We start from the raw sequence: 16,953 nt of genomic DNA on the forward strand, positions 1-16,953 counted from the left end.
AACATCTCTTGGAGACATGTTTTCAATTCCTTGGGTTATGTGCCCAGAAATGGAATTGTTGGCTCCTGAAGTAATTCCATTTCCTTCCATGCTGTTTTCCATGTGAAATGACTATGCAAGTTCATTTGTTTGTATGTTTTTAAATTATTTTTATTTCATTTTATTTTATGTATAGGGTATTTTGTTTGCAGGTAGTGCCCATGGAGGCCAAAAGAGGGCACTAGATCTCCTAGAACTGTAGTTACAGAGAGTTGTGAGCTGCCATGTGGGTGCTGAGGATCAGACCCAGGTCCTCTGGAAGAGTAGCCAGTGCTCTCAACCACTGAGCCGCCTCTCCAGACTCATAGGCCAGTTTTTATTCTCAATAGTGTCCAAGGTTGCCTATTTCTCCACAGCGTCGTCAAGCCTTGTTCTTTCCCAGGATCTTGGCAGTAGCCATTCTGATCGATGGACAGGAAGTGATAGGTACTTGTGGTTTTTGATTTGCATTTCTTTAATGACTGGTGAGGATGAGCACCGTTTCATGTGATATTGGCTGTCTGTATAATGTTCAAGTCTTTGGTCCATTTTTAACTGGTGGCTTGGTGGACTGGATCATGGTTCTGTTAGCTGTTTAACAGCATCTTCTCTCTCTGCCCACTGGACCCAGTTGTGCCTCACTCTCCCTCCCTCCCCCACTGGCCTTGACTGCTGAAAATGTCTCCAGACATTACCAGAAACTCCCTGGAAACAAACGGTTCTCCCTCGCCCACTTGATTTGGTTGATTTTGAAACAGGATATCAATACTTAGCCCTGGCTGATCTGGAACTTGCTGTGTACATGAGGCTGGCCTTAAATCACAGAGATCTGCCTGTATCTGCCTCTAGGGTGCTAGGACCAAAGGTGTGTGTTACCTTACCTGGCTCCCTTGTCCTCCTGAGGAGCATAGTCTTAGCTCCATCGAAAGCTTTCATCTCAGGCAAATCACCTTCCTATGTAACAGGGGGCTGAGAAACCCGCTGGGATGGCAAAGGGGGTCCATCTCAAATACCATCTCCCATTCATTACTGGCAGCCAGAAGCAGTCTATATAGGAATCCCAAGACTTCATCTGTGTTTATCAGCAGAGGGTGTCATGATCGATTAGTAATGTCTGTCACGAGCACAGAATTGGCAAGTGGGTACCCAGATGCAGTTGTTCCAAGACTCCAGCTGTCTTGGGCTGTTAAACTCATTCTAAATGACACTAAAAAGCATCCCTTTCCATTTCGGAGAGTTAGGTCCCCAAAGCTGTGCCCTATGCTGTCATTCTAACTGTCACACCTGCCCTGGATATATAAAGGACACAGACCACCCCACCTGTGGCCTTCATCAATTCTGGGTCCTCGATCAGATCCCTCTCTCCTCTCCACCTCTGGACTCCATCCACCTTGCTCACCAAAGCTCCTTGAGCGGCTCTCACTGTCCTGGATCCCTCCCTGAGGTCACTTTGTGCCCTCTCCCTGGGAGACTTGCGCTCCTCAGAGTGCAAACAGTAAGTGCTCAATCATTGCATAATCGAGGACACTACACTAAGGGATAGCTCTCGGGTAGACACAAGGACAGAGGCTGAAACAAGGCTTGGCTGGACCACGCCTGGGGTCTGGCCAGGATGCTGCTGTGGAGCTCTGATTTGTCATTAGGCATTTTATCCAATTAAGTCATTCTTGGCGGCTGGTGCCTGCTGGACTGTTGCCCCCCCCCCCATCTCTGCCCCTAATCATAACCAGATGCTCCTGGAGAATGTGGGCAGAGGGGCAGTTCTGACCTCTTCCCCAAGACATCCACCAAATGGCTGAAAGCCCGGCGCTAGGTGGCAGCTGAGGACCACTCGGCCCCACGAAAGCTGCCTGGCCTCATCAGCAAGGCCACAGCTCACTGTTAGTGGCAGGCTGTTTGTGCTGAGTTGGGTGGCCTTCCCCCCAAGTCCTCCTGCAAGTAGCCTGGAGGGGAGGGCAGGAGCCAGAACTGGAAAGGCGCACACGCAGGCCAAGTGGAAGGGCTGATGCGTGGAGGGCGGGAAGTACCACCCCTGGACTGACTACGGTGAGGGATGTCAGATAGGGAGCTAGGAGGCCCGCAAGATGGTCCGTTCCAGCCCACCACCGTCCAGCTGGGACCTGGCAATTTAGCTCTGCCAGCTTCGGGGTCCCTGTGGGACAACCACACCAAACAACACGATGCCCTGGGTACTGAGTGAAAAACAGAGATGAGGTTCGAACCAGCCGGAGCAGGGGCACAGGTTCTGTGCAGGATGAGGGAATAAGGGCAAGGGAGGCTAAGGAGAGCTAGGGATCCTGAGGAGTGTCTCTCCACCTCAGCTTCTCACCCTTCCCCCTTGGATGGGTCAGGATGCCACCTCTCAGCCCATGCTAGGAGCCAGTGTTGGTGGCTGGTCGGTCACACAGCCTTAAAGCCTAGTGGAAGCCTCAGCCTAACAGGTTCATAAGGGTGGCAAGCCTAGGCACCTTAAGACACCCTTGCCCCGGTTACTGCCTCTCAGTGCCCATTCCATCCTTTGCTTCCAGAAGAAGTCCGTCACTCAGGGCTCCTAGCGCTGCATTATCTAACGGGATGTCGGGACAGCGGTGACTTTGAGAGGCTGCTGTCTTAGCTGCGGTAGTCTGAGGACTCACGCACTCTTCATCCCCATGTCAATCAACCCCGGGAGATAAGCATTAGCTTTAGATCCATTTTATAAAGCAGGAAAACAACCCCCCTCAAGGTCACCCAATCAGTCCATGGGCAGGATTTGAACTCAGGCAGGATAGCTTCAGTCTGGTCAGAACCGGAGAACACAGCACAATAAGGCCAAACATAGTAGCACATGTCCTTAATCCTGGCACTCAGGGGGCAGAGGCAGGAAGATCTCTGTGAGTTCAAAGCCACTCTGATCCCATAGCAAGTTTTGGTCAAACTGGACTGCAGAATAAGAACTTATCTCAAAAAAAAAAAAAAAAAAAAAAAAAGCAATGGGAACTGATAGGATGGAACCCCTTGAATCTCCACTGAACCTCCATCATTCCAGAGGCTGAGGTGGGAGAAACTTTAGTTAAAAACCATCCTGGGCTAGCCGGGCAGTGGTGGCGCACACCTTTAATCCCAGCACTCGGGAGGCAGAGCCAGGCGGATCTCTGTGCGTTCGAGGCCAGCCTGGGCTACCAAGTGAGCTCCAGGAAAGGCGCAAAGCTACACAGAGAAACCCTGTCTCGAAAAACAAAAAAAAAAAAAAACATCCTGGGCTACACAAGAAATGACTAGAAACTCTCAGGCTGTCTCTTAAGGTGCAGGGCAGCCCCAGGGCTGGGTTCCCGGAGGGTGCCCTGGGTACCACTGGCCTGGACATGGGAGCCGCCTGAGGAGCCTGGCGACCTGGGTTGGTGTAGAGAATGCAAAGGTCATGCTCCCATCTCTGACCTGGCACAGCCGCTCTAAGGCTGAGGAGGAGCCAGGCTCCACCACCCAGCGCCTGACCCAACCCACGATCTCATTTGCCACTCAAGCTGGTCTTTCCAGCCAGACCGCCACCATGCTGTCCAGGCCACTGAGAGTCTCTCTGGATGTTCCTTTCAGCGTCCACTCTACATGCCCCAGAGCCACTGCCCACACAACTCTAGCTAGAGCAGGCCGTCTAAAAGACCTGCTTGAGTCCATCTCTCACCACATGCCTCCTGCTGATCTGAGGGCACTTGTGGGCAGACCCCGCTTTCTCTCACATCCCTTGAGGCCCTCTAGGACCTAGCCCTGCTCTCCAGCCGCCAGAGATCCACAGTTTCCTCAGCCAAGACCACTCCGCTCCTAGACAATGTTTTTCACCTGATGAGCTCTTACTAATCCTCCAAGTGTGACAAGGTGACGAGACCGCCAGAGTCTCCCTGACACTTCTCTCCCACTCACCCAGATGCCAGGTACGCCACCCGAGCTGGCCTCCTCGACCATCATGCCCTTTACTGCCTGAGCATCTGGAATTCTGGGTACTGGGAGGACCAGGCTTCAAGGGGCGCCAGTGAGTGAAGCGGGGAGGCTGGCAGGGGGGAGGCTGGCATCGGGGAAGGGGAAGCCAGCACCAAGCCTCATAGGACAGAGGAGACAGACCCTCCAGCCCTGCTGGAGACCCCCACTGTCCTGTCACAGCAGTGGAAGAGCACAGGTGTGTCACCACGCTCGACACCACAGTTTACAGATTCTCTGGAAGCTTCCATCTCTAACAGGTAAGATGGGGTGAGAACAGCTCTACCACTTGCTAGGTTGAATCTTTAACAAAATTGTGTCCACAAAGCAGCCAGCAACTAACCTAGCCTCCCCTGGGTCTGGAAATTCAAGTAGTAGGCTGGCCTGGAACTCACTATGTAGGTGAGGATGACCTTGAACTTGCGATCATTCTTCCTCCAAGTGGCCTTGCTCTCAGCGTGACCCACCATGCCCAGCTTTCCCACACACATTTATTAAGCAGGTTTCCATACACGCTGTGGTGAGGGGGTGGAGGGGATCTCAGTGACAGGCAGGCATGATCCTGAGCCCAAACATTCTCAACTTCTTCCCATAGAGGCAGGACAGTGGATCAGGCCAGGGAGTAAGCTTGTTGTCTGGCCCCACCGGCAGGCAGGGCAGGTCTCTCTGAAGAGGGGGTCCTGGAGCTGATGGGAGGCAGTAGCAATGCCAGCAGCCATTGTGAGGGGTCTGAATTTCGGTCACAGTATGTTAGTTTCTTGGGAGGCCCCTGGTGGTCAAGGAGGGAGCTGGAAACAGATTACGGTTGGACGGGTTATGAGACATCTTTCAGCTCCCACTCTAGAGACAGGCAGCCTTGGCTTTCAGGGGGCCCTGGCGAGTTTGGAAATGGCTGCCTGCGGGATTCTTCCTTCTGTGCATGCCCTGCATGTCTCTGACCCCTGAGACCAGACCTTCAGGGTCCACTCCCTGGGCCCCGAGGCCATCTTCCTGTCTGCCATCTGTTTGTCTGTCTGCCTGCCGGTCTGATGGCTTCTTCTGTCTCCTTGTGACTAGACTCCTACTTCAGGTCATTAGTGTCTCCTGTTCCTGGTCTAAGGATGGATGTGGGGACAGGGCTCTAGGAATGGACCTTGCTGCTGCCAGGCTGCCAGCCCTGCCAGGGACACCATTGCCTTTGCAGGGGCTCCTCTGTGTCGCATTCCCTGGCCAGAGTCGCTACCTCACAGAGCAGGCAGCCAGCCTCCCTGAAGGGACCCCTCTCAGCCTTCCCCATTTGTACACACGGTCTCTACCAACACCACCACCACCAAAGCCCAGCCGAACCTGGGAAGAGTCAGCAGTTGCCCTGATGGCTTTTCACAGCTTCCTTGGGTCTAACCTCAGTCTTACTTGCCACAGATAGTCCAAACCTCCCAGATGAATCTCAATGAAGAGAACGCATAGTCCATAGACAGGTGACACATGTCCCTCTAGGCCCCGAACGCAGCCAACTCCCCTCCCTCAGCCCCCTCCATGGCCCAAACCCCTCATCCACCCAGCCATATTTGAGCTCAGAAAACACACCAGGCTAAGGCTGACAGGAACTCAGACATTAACCCTCCCCGAATCTTCCTATTTGCAAGTTTAAAACAAATTATCAGTTGCCTGTATGTGTTTGAGTAGGGAAGAATATCGTGTGTGTGTGTGTGTGTGTGTGTGTGTGTGTGTGTGTATGTGTAATCTTTCATAACCCTACTTCCAAAAGCCGAAGATTTTGCCAATAACCTCATTTTATAAATCAAGAAATGGGCCCAGAGAAGGCAAGTAACTTGCCCAAGGTCACAGAGCAAGTGAGACAGCAGAACTAGAAGCCAAGTGTCCAGCCACCTTCCGTAGGGCCTCCCTGAACGCTGATGGCTCCATGGCAGTCTCTAGACACGTGACTTCTCTGCCCTCTGCCCCCACGGTCGTCCCCAGAGTCCCCCACCCATACCACCTCATGCCAACACAGGCTCATTTGAATTGCATACTGTGACCAGGAGAGCCAAGAACACGGTTAGAGCCAATGCAGACACAACAGCCAACAGCAGCACCCCATGAACTACCCCTTCCCTGACCCCAGATGAGGGGCACCCAGTTCCCTCTTTCAGGGAGCTTGAAGTGATCCTTATTCCCAGCCCCAGAGAAAGTCTGTGTACCGAGCCTAAATTATATATTGAAAAATGGCCTTTCTTGATAACATGAGGGATTCAAGATAGATCTCCGAAAGCATCCCCAAGCGGAAGAAATGTTTTTGAGAAACTGGGCAAAGAGGAGTGTGCAGAATGGAAGCTCCTCCCCCACTGCCTCCCCGGGCCCCACCCCCACCCCCGGCACAGTCAGGGCAACTGAGAGCCAAGCAGAACCAGACAGGAGGGAGAGGGGACCCTTGACTCTGGGAGATTCGGGAGCCGCAAGCTGCTTTTTCCTGGGGCCCCTGCCTCTCCGCCGGTGCGCGATAGGTAGGGGAAGCAAGTTAGACGGCCACGCTGGTGCCCAGAGAGAACGGCTGGGCTAGGGTGTCCCCCCATCCTCCGGCGGCTCCCACGCAGTCTTCAAGCCCCACTGGGACCCAGCCTAGACCAGCCGAGGGTGCCAACAGGGATGAGCGTGGAAAGGCAAACGCCTCCCTGGAAGGATCGCGGTCCCTATGACTCTTCTGGGGACCCCCGGCTGGGTCCCTCCACGTCTTTCCGACAGAAACAAGGGATGCGCACCTTCTGTGCGCACACAGGGAAAGTAGGGTCCCTGTCCCCCCCCGTTCTCGGCCTCCCGCGGGTAATATCCCGCGTCCCGCTGGCGGCTCTGCACCTGCCCTGCCCGCGCGTCCTACCTGCGGGTGTTGCGGGACTGAGCGCGCGCGCGACCCCACGGAGCAGCAGCAGCTGCAGCAGCCAGAGCTGAGCCCGCATGGTGGGCGCGGACGGCCTCAGGGTCTTCGCGGCGGCGGCTGCAGAGGGAGCGGCCCCGGGCTGGGCGAGAGGGGAGCGGGAGCGGAGCGGGCACGGCGAGCAAAGCGCGGCGTTGCGGCCTCGGGGAGCGCGGGCGGGAGGGCCCGGAGGGCGGGGCGCGACGCCGGGGTCCCCGCCTCCCGGAGCTCCGCGCCGCGCCCCGCCGGACCCGGGACCGCGCCGAGACACCTCTGGTCACCGAGAGAACGCAGCTCGCCCAGAAGATCGGGGAAAAGGCCGCGGTGGAGGACCCCAGGAAGCGCCCCTGCTTGGGCCATTGACTCCTGCCAGGGCATGTGACTTTCTGAGCTGGTCCCTGGACTTCTGTGGCTTCCTAGTGTTGTGCAAAAGCGCACACACCGACCCACGCACAGGAATGCCCGGCAGCCAAGCCCCCCAGCTTCTGCCCCAGCTGAGGCGCGATTTGCATTCCCCACTTCACGGCTTTACACCCCATCTCCAGCGCCGGCTCTCCTCCGACCCCCAGCCCAGCAGACGTGTAGGTGCAGGAATCGGGCACATTCCCAATCTGAAGCAGCACGGACGCCCCCTCCCCAAGAAGGCCAGACCCAATCAAAGCTAGACCCAGAGCCTGGAAGGGGCGCCCACTGCCACCACACTCTATCGGGCTCTGGGAATAGGGCACTTTTTTTTTTCCTTCCAGGAGAGAATAAAAATACCCGCAATTTAGGAGATTTAATAGACGGCAGGGAACCAGGTCAAGGCGCGAAGGTGCCTGTGACCTACTTCGTGTGAAGGATTGGGGCCTAGGGAGTGGTGAGGGCGGAGGGGCCCCTGGCTTCCTCCGTGCTGGAGACCTGGAGAGTGCGAAAAGAAAGGGTGCACATCCAGAGAAGGAGGGTGCGGGCGAGGACAGGAGTACTGTGTGGTCTTGAGTAGGTGGGTGGTTTGACACTGAGGTCAAAAGAAGGACCGGGGGAAGGAAATGAAAACTAAATTCTCTCTCATCTTTCAGGATCCCAATTACGCTCTCTTCCGCAACAGAAGTTTTTGTTGTTTTTTTCCCCAGACAGGGAGTCACGTTTTAGACCCTGTCGGCCTCGAACTCACGACCACCCCTCCTGTTTCTGGTTACTGGACAGATGACAGGCGTGAGCCCACCAAACGGGCCGTTGAATTCCTAACTCCTAACGTGAATTCTCCCTTAACAGCCTGGGGGTGGGGTAGAGTAGGGTAGGGTGGGGGGACCCGAATAGGCTGTCTCTTCCAGCTGCGGCCTCCTACCGCCACCCAGAGGCCATGTGATGAACCATCGGGTTGACTCTGCGCCCACGCAGGCGCCGTGGAGAGCCTTTAGAGTGTCCCGGGATGGACCGCCAGCCTCAGTTCTGGTGTCGTCGTGCACGGCCAGTCTTGGTGCCCGCGCTGCATTTTTAAAAGGCCTTTTTATTAAGGTCCAGGCCAAAGCAGCAACTTGGAAGTATTAGAAGCAAATGATGTTTACAAGTTTCTAAACCTAAGCCTCTAGAACGTGAGCGTGCACCTGGGGCTCTCCTCGGAACACACATTTCTAGCCCCACGCCAGGCTATTTCATTGGGTCATAGATGACGACAGGAACCTTCATTTCTAGCGTGGATTTCAGTGCTGAGAGGCACTGCCCTCGAAATTCCCGGGTCCTTAACCGCCGTCATCGCTTCCCAACTGTCTGGAAGGTGAAGAAACAAAAAAGGTACGAGAGGGGGCACCCGGATTTGAACCGGGGACCTCTTGATCTGCAGTCAAATGCTCTACCACTGAGCTATACCCCCTCTGCCGGCAGCCCTGCGCCAGTAACCACTAAATGTGATTCTTGCGCAGGCGCAATAAAGCATCTCTGGAAAAGCAGAATCAAGGGCCGAAGTTTTCAAGAAATATAAGGAACTGACGGGCCGGATTGCTCGCTTGAAAACAAAGGGTACTTCCCGACGCTCTGAGATTCCTTCTGATGGTACAAGAAAATGTACCGAAAGATGGAGGCGATCCCTCGCTGCCCCGGCGCTCCTCTAGGCAGGGTCCCGCTCTGCAGCTCCGCCGCTGCTTCCCCACGCTCTCTCGACTTCTTCCGACCTTCTTTCTGCCTCCAACCTCAGCCCCGACCCTAGACACTCAGCTCTCCCTAAGGGACAGCCGTCGAGCTCACTCGTCGCGCCCTGCGGCTCACGAGCGGCTGCCTCGGGGTACCGGTCGGACCAGAGGTTCGCCTCGGGTCACATTCCGGCTAAGGACGTACACGGGACCGCAGCAATAGTAGGACAGCACACGCCATCAAAATAGGGTGGCCTCGGGGAGACCCACTTTCTAAAGACTAAAGACTCAAGCTAGGTCAGCTTGTTAGCAAAAAGGAATGAGGGGGCACCCGGATTTGAACCGGGGACCTCTTGATCTGCAGTCAAATGCTCTACCACTGAGCTATACCCCCAGCACGCTAGACTGGGCTTATCAGAATGGATTTCTATGGAATAGATTTCTATGGACCAGCTATCTCTTTCCATTTTTATTTGTTATGTTAAAAATAACCTAATGAAAACATAAAGTATGGCCAAAATGTCTAGAATTCACAAGGTTTTCCTTCATAACCACATCGCAGGGAAACTACAAGATTAAAGATGCTGGGTCCTCTGTTTTCTCTGCCCAGGTTCCCCTAGAGGTCCACCGCCTGATTGGAAAGGAAACGCGCTATCCTGGTTAGGTCCCTGAATGTAGAAGGGCAGCGTGGGCCTCCAATCCATCTTTAGCATCACCTCTAAAGGACCCTGGGGACTCTTCCTTCCTCTGGGGTCCCCTTCTCAGTGGATCACTATCAATCCTCTTACCACCACTAGATCTAGAACCAAGAGCCCCGGTCCTGGTTAGCTGGTACCAGTGTCCTTCAACCTGGCTAACCCTAGCCAAGTTCTCTAGGCAAATGGAGCATTGAGTTCTCGCTCCCCCACCTTCCGCTTCCCCACCCCGTTTCCAAGGTGATTCTCCCACCCACCCACCTCCCCCCCCCCCCCCCCCGCCCCCTTTGCAAGGAACAAAAGCCAGTTTTCGGAACAGACAGAAATAAGAGAGACGTTTTCAATAGCACTTACTATATACCTTTACTTTTTAAATCTTAATGCAATGCGTTGTGTTTTGTTTTTTAAGCATGGCACGAAGACAAAATAAGTAGGTCCTGTAGAAACCTTTGGCATTTGAGAGGAGTGGGACTCACACCGGAAGGACACTGAGAGGGAAGGAGCTACCACGTGATGACTTAGACCCAAAAGCTGTGGTCAGAGTTAGCATCCAAGAGGGAGCAGAAAGGCGAGCGGGAAGTGTGAAGGATTGCCTCTGTCTGGAATGTTCTGTCCTCCCATCCTCCACCTCTCCATCTCACCCCATCCCCCAACTTTTGGCTCGGTCCTTGTTGCCTCCTTTATTGGAATCTCCGTTGTCTAATGGATAGGGCCCAATGTCAAAGATCTCTTGCTTTCGGGCAGACAGAAGGTGAGGGCTGGGAGGGGGTCCCCCAACACACTCAGCAGGTTCCCTGTGTCTCCTCAGTGAGGGGCAGTTTCCTCCGTGGCCCTGTCTGTCCCAACTTGAAGTCTTTGGTCCAGCTCCTTAGCGACAGTTGAGAGGACAGGGGCAGTCTCTCTGTCCACTCTGTTTCCACCAGCAAACGACTGGGTTTTCGCACCGGTGCTAACCGTGTGGTTTCTGGTTGGCTTCAGGCTGGAACATCACTTGGTGGTGGCCTGAGATTTCATCCACTGGAGCCCAGCTGGCAGCCTGCAGGGAGGGAGGGATGGACTACTGCACAAAGGACCGTCAGCATTTCCCATAAGAGGACGTCTGGGAAGCTCCAAGCCTCTGCCCGGGACAGACTGAGAGGGTAGCCAAGGTTAGAGTCAATCACTTAATGGTAGAAGGGAAGAGAGTTCCAGCATGCATCAGCACCCACTGAGCTGGGGGCTGGGGCTCCTGGGGAGAAGCAGTCTTCCTACAAAGCTAGCCGAGGGAATGGACAATACATTAATAAACCAACAAATAAGGAGTCGGAGGCCTCTGGTAGCCCCGGTAGCCTCTAAGGCAGCTTGGAGCCTCACCTTCTGGGCCCTGGAGCAGTGTGTCTGGACAAGCCTTCTCGTCCTGTTTTGAGATTAGGGGCAGTAGCCGGGTGACCTCAAAGGCCAGGGAAGAGACAAGTTCCTCACCAGGTGAAAAACACCTCCAGAGCCAAAGTGGAAACTTAGGAAAAATGTCTGCCATTGCCCAGCTTAGCCTGGCCCCGGGGTATGGCACAGGACCCAGGGAGCACTGTGAATTAGACTACACATTGGAGAAGACCAGAGTCCCTAATGGGTTGAGGTGACAAGCATATTGCCAGAAATCTGTGGTCCCTCGAATTCTCTTATTTAGAGTTTCCTTTTCTTCCAGAAAGTGTCCAGACGGGAGATGAATGGAAATTTCCAGGCCTCATGGAAGGCCCTTTTGGAGAAATCCAGCCCTTCACAGTCTGAGGTATTTGATCCAAGTGCTAGGATCCTTTATCCTCAGCGTGGGCAGGTAAACATGTGCACATACAAAGTTTCCCCCCAACCATTGCCAATTTTTCTTTCCTTTCTCCACCTTCCTGTGTATCACCTGTTTGTTTGTTTGTTTGTTTGTTTTGTTATGTTCTTGTTTTTTGTGGCAGGGCCTTGATATGCAGCCCAGGCTAGCCTTGACCTCACTGGATGGTGGAGGAGGAGCTTGAACTTCTGATCCTCTTGCCTCTGCAGCCCGAGTACTGAGATTGCAGGTGTGCAATGCTTCAGGGCTTCAGACATGTGCGGCTACAAGCCAGCCCCAAGGCAGGGATTTTTGTCTGGTTTGTTCACCACTGTTTTTCCCAATTCCCAGAACAGCACTTGGCACAAAGTAGGTATTCAAAAAAGCCTAAGAGAGTGCCAGTCACTCTCTGCAGAACTGGGGGAGAGGGAAGTATGATCCCCTCCTTTTACAAGAAAGTCAGAGAGTCTGCGACTTCCGCCTTGGAGGCCAGTCTCCTGCGGTCTTTCCACAGCTTCTTCCTCTTCCCTGGGACCTCAGCTATCCCCGACCATGGAGACAAAAATCAGAGTTACCCTTGCCCTTCCACCGCTTTGTCCATTTCACGGTCTCCAAAGAGTTTCTCAGTCCCTAAAATCCCTGTTGTTTTGGTGGAGTTTTAGCCCTTACCGTTAGAACAAGCCCCTGGAGCACAGGGCTCTGCAGGCCCACAGGACCTTAGCTTTGGGCCTGTGCCCATCTTACTGGGCCAGGAGCCAGCTGTGGGCCAGATCCTGACTGGAAAGAGACAGGAGGGGGTTCCTGGAACCTTCTGCCCGTCAGCTGGGCCAGGCCAGGGACAGGTAGGGGACTAACCCTTCTCCAGTGAGAGCGCAGCAGCCCTGGATTTGCCACGGGTGGTCTTTGATGGCACTGAGTGTGAGGACTTGGGAGATCTCTGCTGTGGTCATGGAGTCTTTCACATCCTGCTTGTTGGCAAAGATCAGGACTGAGGCATCTCGAAGTGCCTGTGGGCAGAAGAGCCCAGCCCAGGTCAGCAGCCAGCCAGCATCCCTCCTGCAACCTCAAGAGTCCTCTGGGATCCCTGCCCAGCTGTTATAGCAAGAGAGGCCCATGGCCCGATGGGACAGAGGTGGAGATCCACCCGACATTAACAACCCCATCAAATGATGCTACAGCTCGTGGGACATCTTCCAACTGCTCACAGATGGTTACAATAACCTCAGACATTGTTTTGTTATTGTTGTTTGTTTTTGTTTGTTCAAAACAGAATCTTACTCTGTAGCCCAGACTGGCCTGGAACTCTATATGGAGCCCAGGCTGGCTTCAACCTCATGGCAATCAGCCTCAGTTTCCCAGATTGCATGTAAGAGCCACCATTGCCACTGTGAGGTAGAAACTAATGATCTTCCTTATTAGTAGAAATGAAGCAACTTAACTTGCTCAAGGTCTCACAGTGAGTGAGTGGTGGGCTCAGTCCTTGAACCAGCAACTCTAACCTCTATACTCAGTTGCTCTGAGAGCACTGACTGGACCCTTTATCTATAATAAACGAGCATGCGACCAGCCTGGGAGCACACAGCTGGTCTCACTGGATGGCTTCCCAAGTTCAGGGGGCTTACCTCATGGGCCAGCATCTTATACAGCTCCTCCCGGGTGGTCAGCAGCCGATTCCGGTCTGTGCTATCGATCACAAGGATGACAAACTGCCCAGCAAGAGCGAGGTGTGAGCTGCAAACCTTCTCATTGGTGAACATACTTCCTACCAATGGTTAGGCCTCTGACCGAGTGCCAGCCCCACAGGAGAGGAGCTGTGCAGCCTGCCATGTGAACCACGAAGGACCCGTTTTTAATCACCTTATACTTTATTCTTTGGAGACAAAATCTTGGCATGCAACCCAAGCTGGTCTGGGACCCTCCTGTCTCCATCCCCCAAGTGTTGGGATTATGGGCATGGACCACCACACTCATCTTAGGATTCGAAAATCCTTCTCTTTTACATTCGTATTTACATATTTAAAATTTTTTGTTTTGTTTTTTTAGGATTCAAAAATCTTCACGGATGCTACACAATGTTAAGCATCTGACAACTGTTTGTTATTATTTCCTTTTCAAGACAGCTTGAGTAACCATTGTTCAATCACATCCCAGGTGGCAGAAGCTAGGCTCAGAGGGGTGGTAAGTGATTGACAGGCTGATACACAGCCACCGGCCTCCCAGCCACGCTCCCTCCTCACCTCAGCATTGGAGTAGTACGTGTCCCAGGTGGAGCGCAGAGTCTCCTGGCCCCCTAAGTCCCACATGAGGAAGTGAGTCTTCTGAAGAACAATTTCTTCCACGTTGCTGCCAATGGTTGAACACGTGTGAACCGCCTCGTTAGTCAGGCTAGGGAGGCAAGAGAAGGTTCTGAGGTCGTGGCCTACCTCTGACCATCGCCCCTCAACTCCCAAACCAGCTGAATCCAATTCAGAACAGCTCGGCCCTGGGGGACCAAGCAGGCGCGGAGGCCTACATCCTGTGATTGATGTGTGTGTGTGTTGGGGGGCAGGGGTATGAGTTAGTTCAAATGTGGCCTTGGCTGGGACCCCAGAGAGGAGGGGCTCCTTAGAACCATCCCAGAGGCCCAGAGGCCCAGAGGCTTGCAATACTGTTAAGCTCCCAGATGGTGGCGTTGTTTCTGGACTGTGAACCACACTGGAATTGTGGGAGCTGGGAAGAACCAGTCAGATCTGAGTTAGGACCATCAGACTCTCCCCTGGTTTAGAGGTGAAAAAAAAAACCAACAACAACAAACAAACAAACCCTTATTTTTATTTGTTTTCATTTTGGGTTTTTCCCCCCTGGGGGAAGATTTTATTTTTCTTTTTTCTCTTCTTTTTTTTTTAAATGGTCGTGTCTCATCGTATGGTCTCAAATATGAGATGTTCTTGTCTTAAGCTCCAGAGTGCTGTGATTACAGGCAAGGACCACTATGTCCGTTACACTTGTTTTCTGAAAGCTCACCAAGAAGTTATAAGGAGGAAGATTGGGAGTGAGGACTTCGTACTACTTGAATTTTTCTTTTCTAATCTAATAGTGTCAGGAATCTAGAGTCTCAAGAATTCTAGGCAAGCACTCTACCACTGACTGATCAACACCGCCAGACCTTTCCCCCCCTAATATTAATTAATTAATATTGCACATATATTACTTTCTCAGAGAAGAAGCACTTGCCCTAAATAAATAGATACTTTGGAGTCTCCACATCAGGAGAAACTCCATCCTGAGCGAATGCCTGCGAAAGCCCGGGTTGCTGTTTGGGAGCTTGTGCGGCAGACCCGGAGCTGCAGAACTTCGGGGAGCTTGTATAGCTTCGGGGAGTTCACGGTCCGCCCAGAGGTTGGAAGTTGGAGAATGAAAAGTTAACTAAGGTGCAAAGGTGAGAAGGACCCTGCCGCCAGGGGGAGCCAAGAGCGGCGAGGCGAGAAACCTCCAGGCATTCCAAACCCTCCAGAACTGAAATGCGATCAGGACTGATTGCGGAAGGCGGTGGGATTAGGGGTCGCCCACAGCTTGCAGGATTCAAATCCAGGCCTACAACCACTCAATCAGGAAGGTCACACCAGCATCCACCCATGAATCTTCTTGTCTACAGCTGCCCACGAACCCAGGGAAGGGCTCTGGTGATTGGTCCAAATGACTATCAGTCTGGTGTGAAGCTCAGCCCTCTCCGTCCACCCAGTAGTTACTTACAACTGGTAGAGAATGGTGGTCTTTCCTGCATTGTCCAGTCCCACGATGATGACTTTGTGCTCTGGAGGGATCCAGGGGAAAGACAAGGTCAGCGCCAACCCCGAAAGCCATGGGCTCGGGTGTCCCCAGCAGGCTTCTTGTCCCTCCGCTCCTGCCTGGGTGCCCTCTCCTCTCCCGGCCCCACTCCTCTCCCGGCACTCTCTGGAACCCAACCACACTGATGTAGAACTCAGTATCTCAGATTTCTGTGTCGTGTCGGTCTCCTGCCCCCCATCTCTCCATCCCTCGGGTGCGCTGGGAAACGCGTTCCCCGCGGGCTGGGGACCGTATCACTTCACTTGGCATCGGACCGGACCCCAGCACCTCTCCAGGAATGTGGAAGAGAGAACTGACCCCATCCCATCTCCCTCCACATTTCTAGAAAAAAGTGACTGTCTGAGGGTCGGAACCACGCTGGATTCTAAGTCACCACCGCAGGAAACTGACTTATCCAGGGGGCGCGCAGCCCAGCTAGGTGGTGGGTAGGGGCAGGAGGCTCTCCCACCCTCATGCACTGAGCACATTGAAGCGCAGAGACAGGAAAAGTGCGACGGGGAGAGCGGAGAGGGAGCCGTGGAGCATATGGGGGAGCACACAACGGACTCTAGAAGTCCCAGGTTCCCAGTCGGTGTTCTCCGAGGACCCCAAAATCCCAAGAGCCCCAGAAGACAGCGGAATCAAAGAGGTCAGTCACTAGGCTGTCCGGTGCGCCCCTTACCCTGGCTCCCAAAGATTCGCATCAGTTTGGCTATCAGCTGTCCCATGGCACTCCCGGAACTGGTGGTCGGGGAACCTGGGGGGCTCCGTGGCCTCCGGGACCAGATCTGGCCTCAAGCTTTCAAAGCCCCGCCTCGGGGAGGGCCGGACCTGCTGCTCCTATCAGCTAGGGGAAACCCCAAGCGTCACCCTCCAGACCTGGGAATCCCACGGGACGCTGGCACCTCACTGGTGCTAAGGGACTAAGGGACGTCACTATGAAGACCAGGTACCTGACCAGGGGCCCGAAAGTGCAAGGAAAATCCCAGAGTCCTCTTCACCCCGAGAAAACTGAAGAGTTTGGACCATCTGCTCCAAGGGCTGCAAGTCAGCAATGTGTAAGGCGAATGCCTGCTCTTCCTCCCCCCAACAGCCCCCGCTGGGGAAAACCCTCCAAGGGCGGTCCAGCTCTCTGACATTGCGACACAGCGTTGTCATCTACAAAGTTCCACACTGGAGAGCCCTGCAACTGAGTTACAAAACAAACAACAAAAAAAAACCCTCAGGATGATTTTGCCAAACCAATCTCTTAATTTTTTAAAGATTTTGTTTTGTTTCTGTTTTTTTGTTTTGTTTTGTTTTGTTTTTCAGACGGTTTCTCTGTGTAATCCTGACTGTCCTAGAACTCGCTGTGTGCTTTGTAGACCAGACTGGACTCGAACTCAGAGATCCACCTGCCTCTGCCTCCAGAGTGCTGGGATTAAAGGCGTGCGCCACCAAGCCTGATTCCTTAAGAATTATTTTATTTTATTTTATTTTATTTTATTTTATTTTTTTTTTTTTTTTTTTTGGTTTTTCGAGACAGGGTTTCTCTGTGTAGCTTTGCGCCTTTCCTGGAGCTCACTTGGTAGCCCAGGCTGGCCTCGAACTCACAGCGATTCGCCTGGCTCTGCCTCCCGAGTGCTGGGATTAAAGGCGTGCGCCACCAACGCCCGGCAAGAATTATTTTATTTATTTATTTATTTT

General features: G+C 53.5%; 2 protein-coding genes and 2 non-coding genes across 6 annotated transcripts in view; all 4 read right to left on the reverse strand.

Moving 5' to 3' along the window:
* The window catches only part of Plxdc1 (plexin domain containing 1), a 69,880-nt gene extending 62,846 nt beyond the window's left edge, over positions 1 to 7,034 (reverse strand). For both annotated transcript variants that reach the window (XM_006971857.4, XM_042282723.2), the window contains exon 1: positions 6,824 to 7,034. In XM_006971857.4, coding sequence (XP_006971919.2) covers positions 6,824 to 6,902 — 79 coding nt within the window. In that variant the 5' untranslated portion in view covers positions 6,903 to 7,034. The remainder of the gene's footprint in view (positions 1 to 6,823) is intronic.
* Positions 7,035 to 8,639: 1,605 nt separating this feature from the next.
* Trnac-gca (transfer RNA cysteine (anticodon GCA)) lies at positions 8,640 to 8,711 on the reverse strand. Its single transcript has one exon. It is a non-coding gene; the product is annotated as a tRNA-Cys (tRNA).
* Positions 8,712 to 9,289: 578 nt separating this feature from the next.
* On the reverse strand, positions 9,290 to 9,361 carry Trnac-gca (transfer RNA cysteine (anticodon GCA)). Its single transcript has one exon. It is a non-coding gene; the product is annotated as a tRNA-Cys (tRNA).
* A 638-nt stretch (positions 9,362 to 9,999) lies between these two features.
* On the reverse strand, positions 10,000 to 16,344 carry Arl5c (ARF like GTPase 5C). 2 transcript variants are annotated; one of them, XM_042282724.2, is made up of 6 exons: positions 16,221 to 16,344; positions 15,193 to 15,253; positions 13,698 to 13,845; positions 13,083 to 13,166; positions 12,316 to 12,467; positions 10,000 to 10,698 (listed from the first exon to the last, which is right to left on the reverse strand). In XM_042282724.2, exons 1-6 carry the CDS (start codon positions 16,294 to 16,296, stop codon positions 10,650 to 10,652), a joined length of 570 nt encoding a protein of 189 aa, XP_042138658.2. In that variant the 5' UTR covers positions 16,297 to 16,344; the 3' UTR covers positions 10,000 to 10,649. The 2 variants fall into 2 exon arrangements, with proteins under 2 accessions (XP_042138658.2, XP_006972105.1); XM_006972043.4 differs by lacking the exon at positions 16,221 to 16,344 and adding an exon at positions 15,950 to 16,104.
* Between the last annotated feature and the right edge of the window lie 609 nt (positions 16,345 to 16,953).

Source organism: Peromyscus maniculatus, chromosome 8 (assembly GCF_049852395.1).
Source record: "Peromyscus maniculatus bairdii isolate BWxNUB_F1_BW_parent chromosome 8, HU_Pman_BW_mat_3.1, whole genome shotgun sequence".
Classification (NCBI taxonomy): Eukaryota; Metazoa; Chordata; class Mammalia; order Rodentia; family Cricetidae; genus Peromyscus; species Peromyscus maniculatus.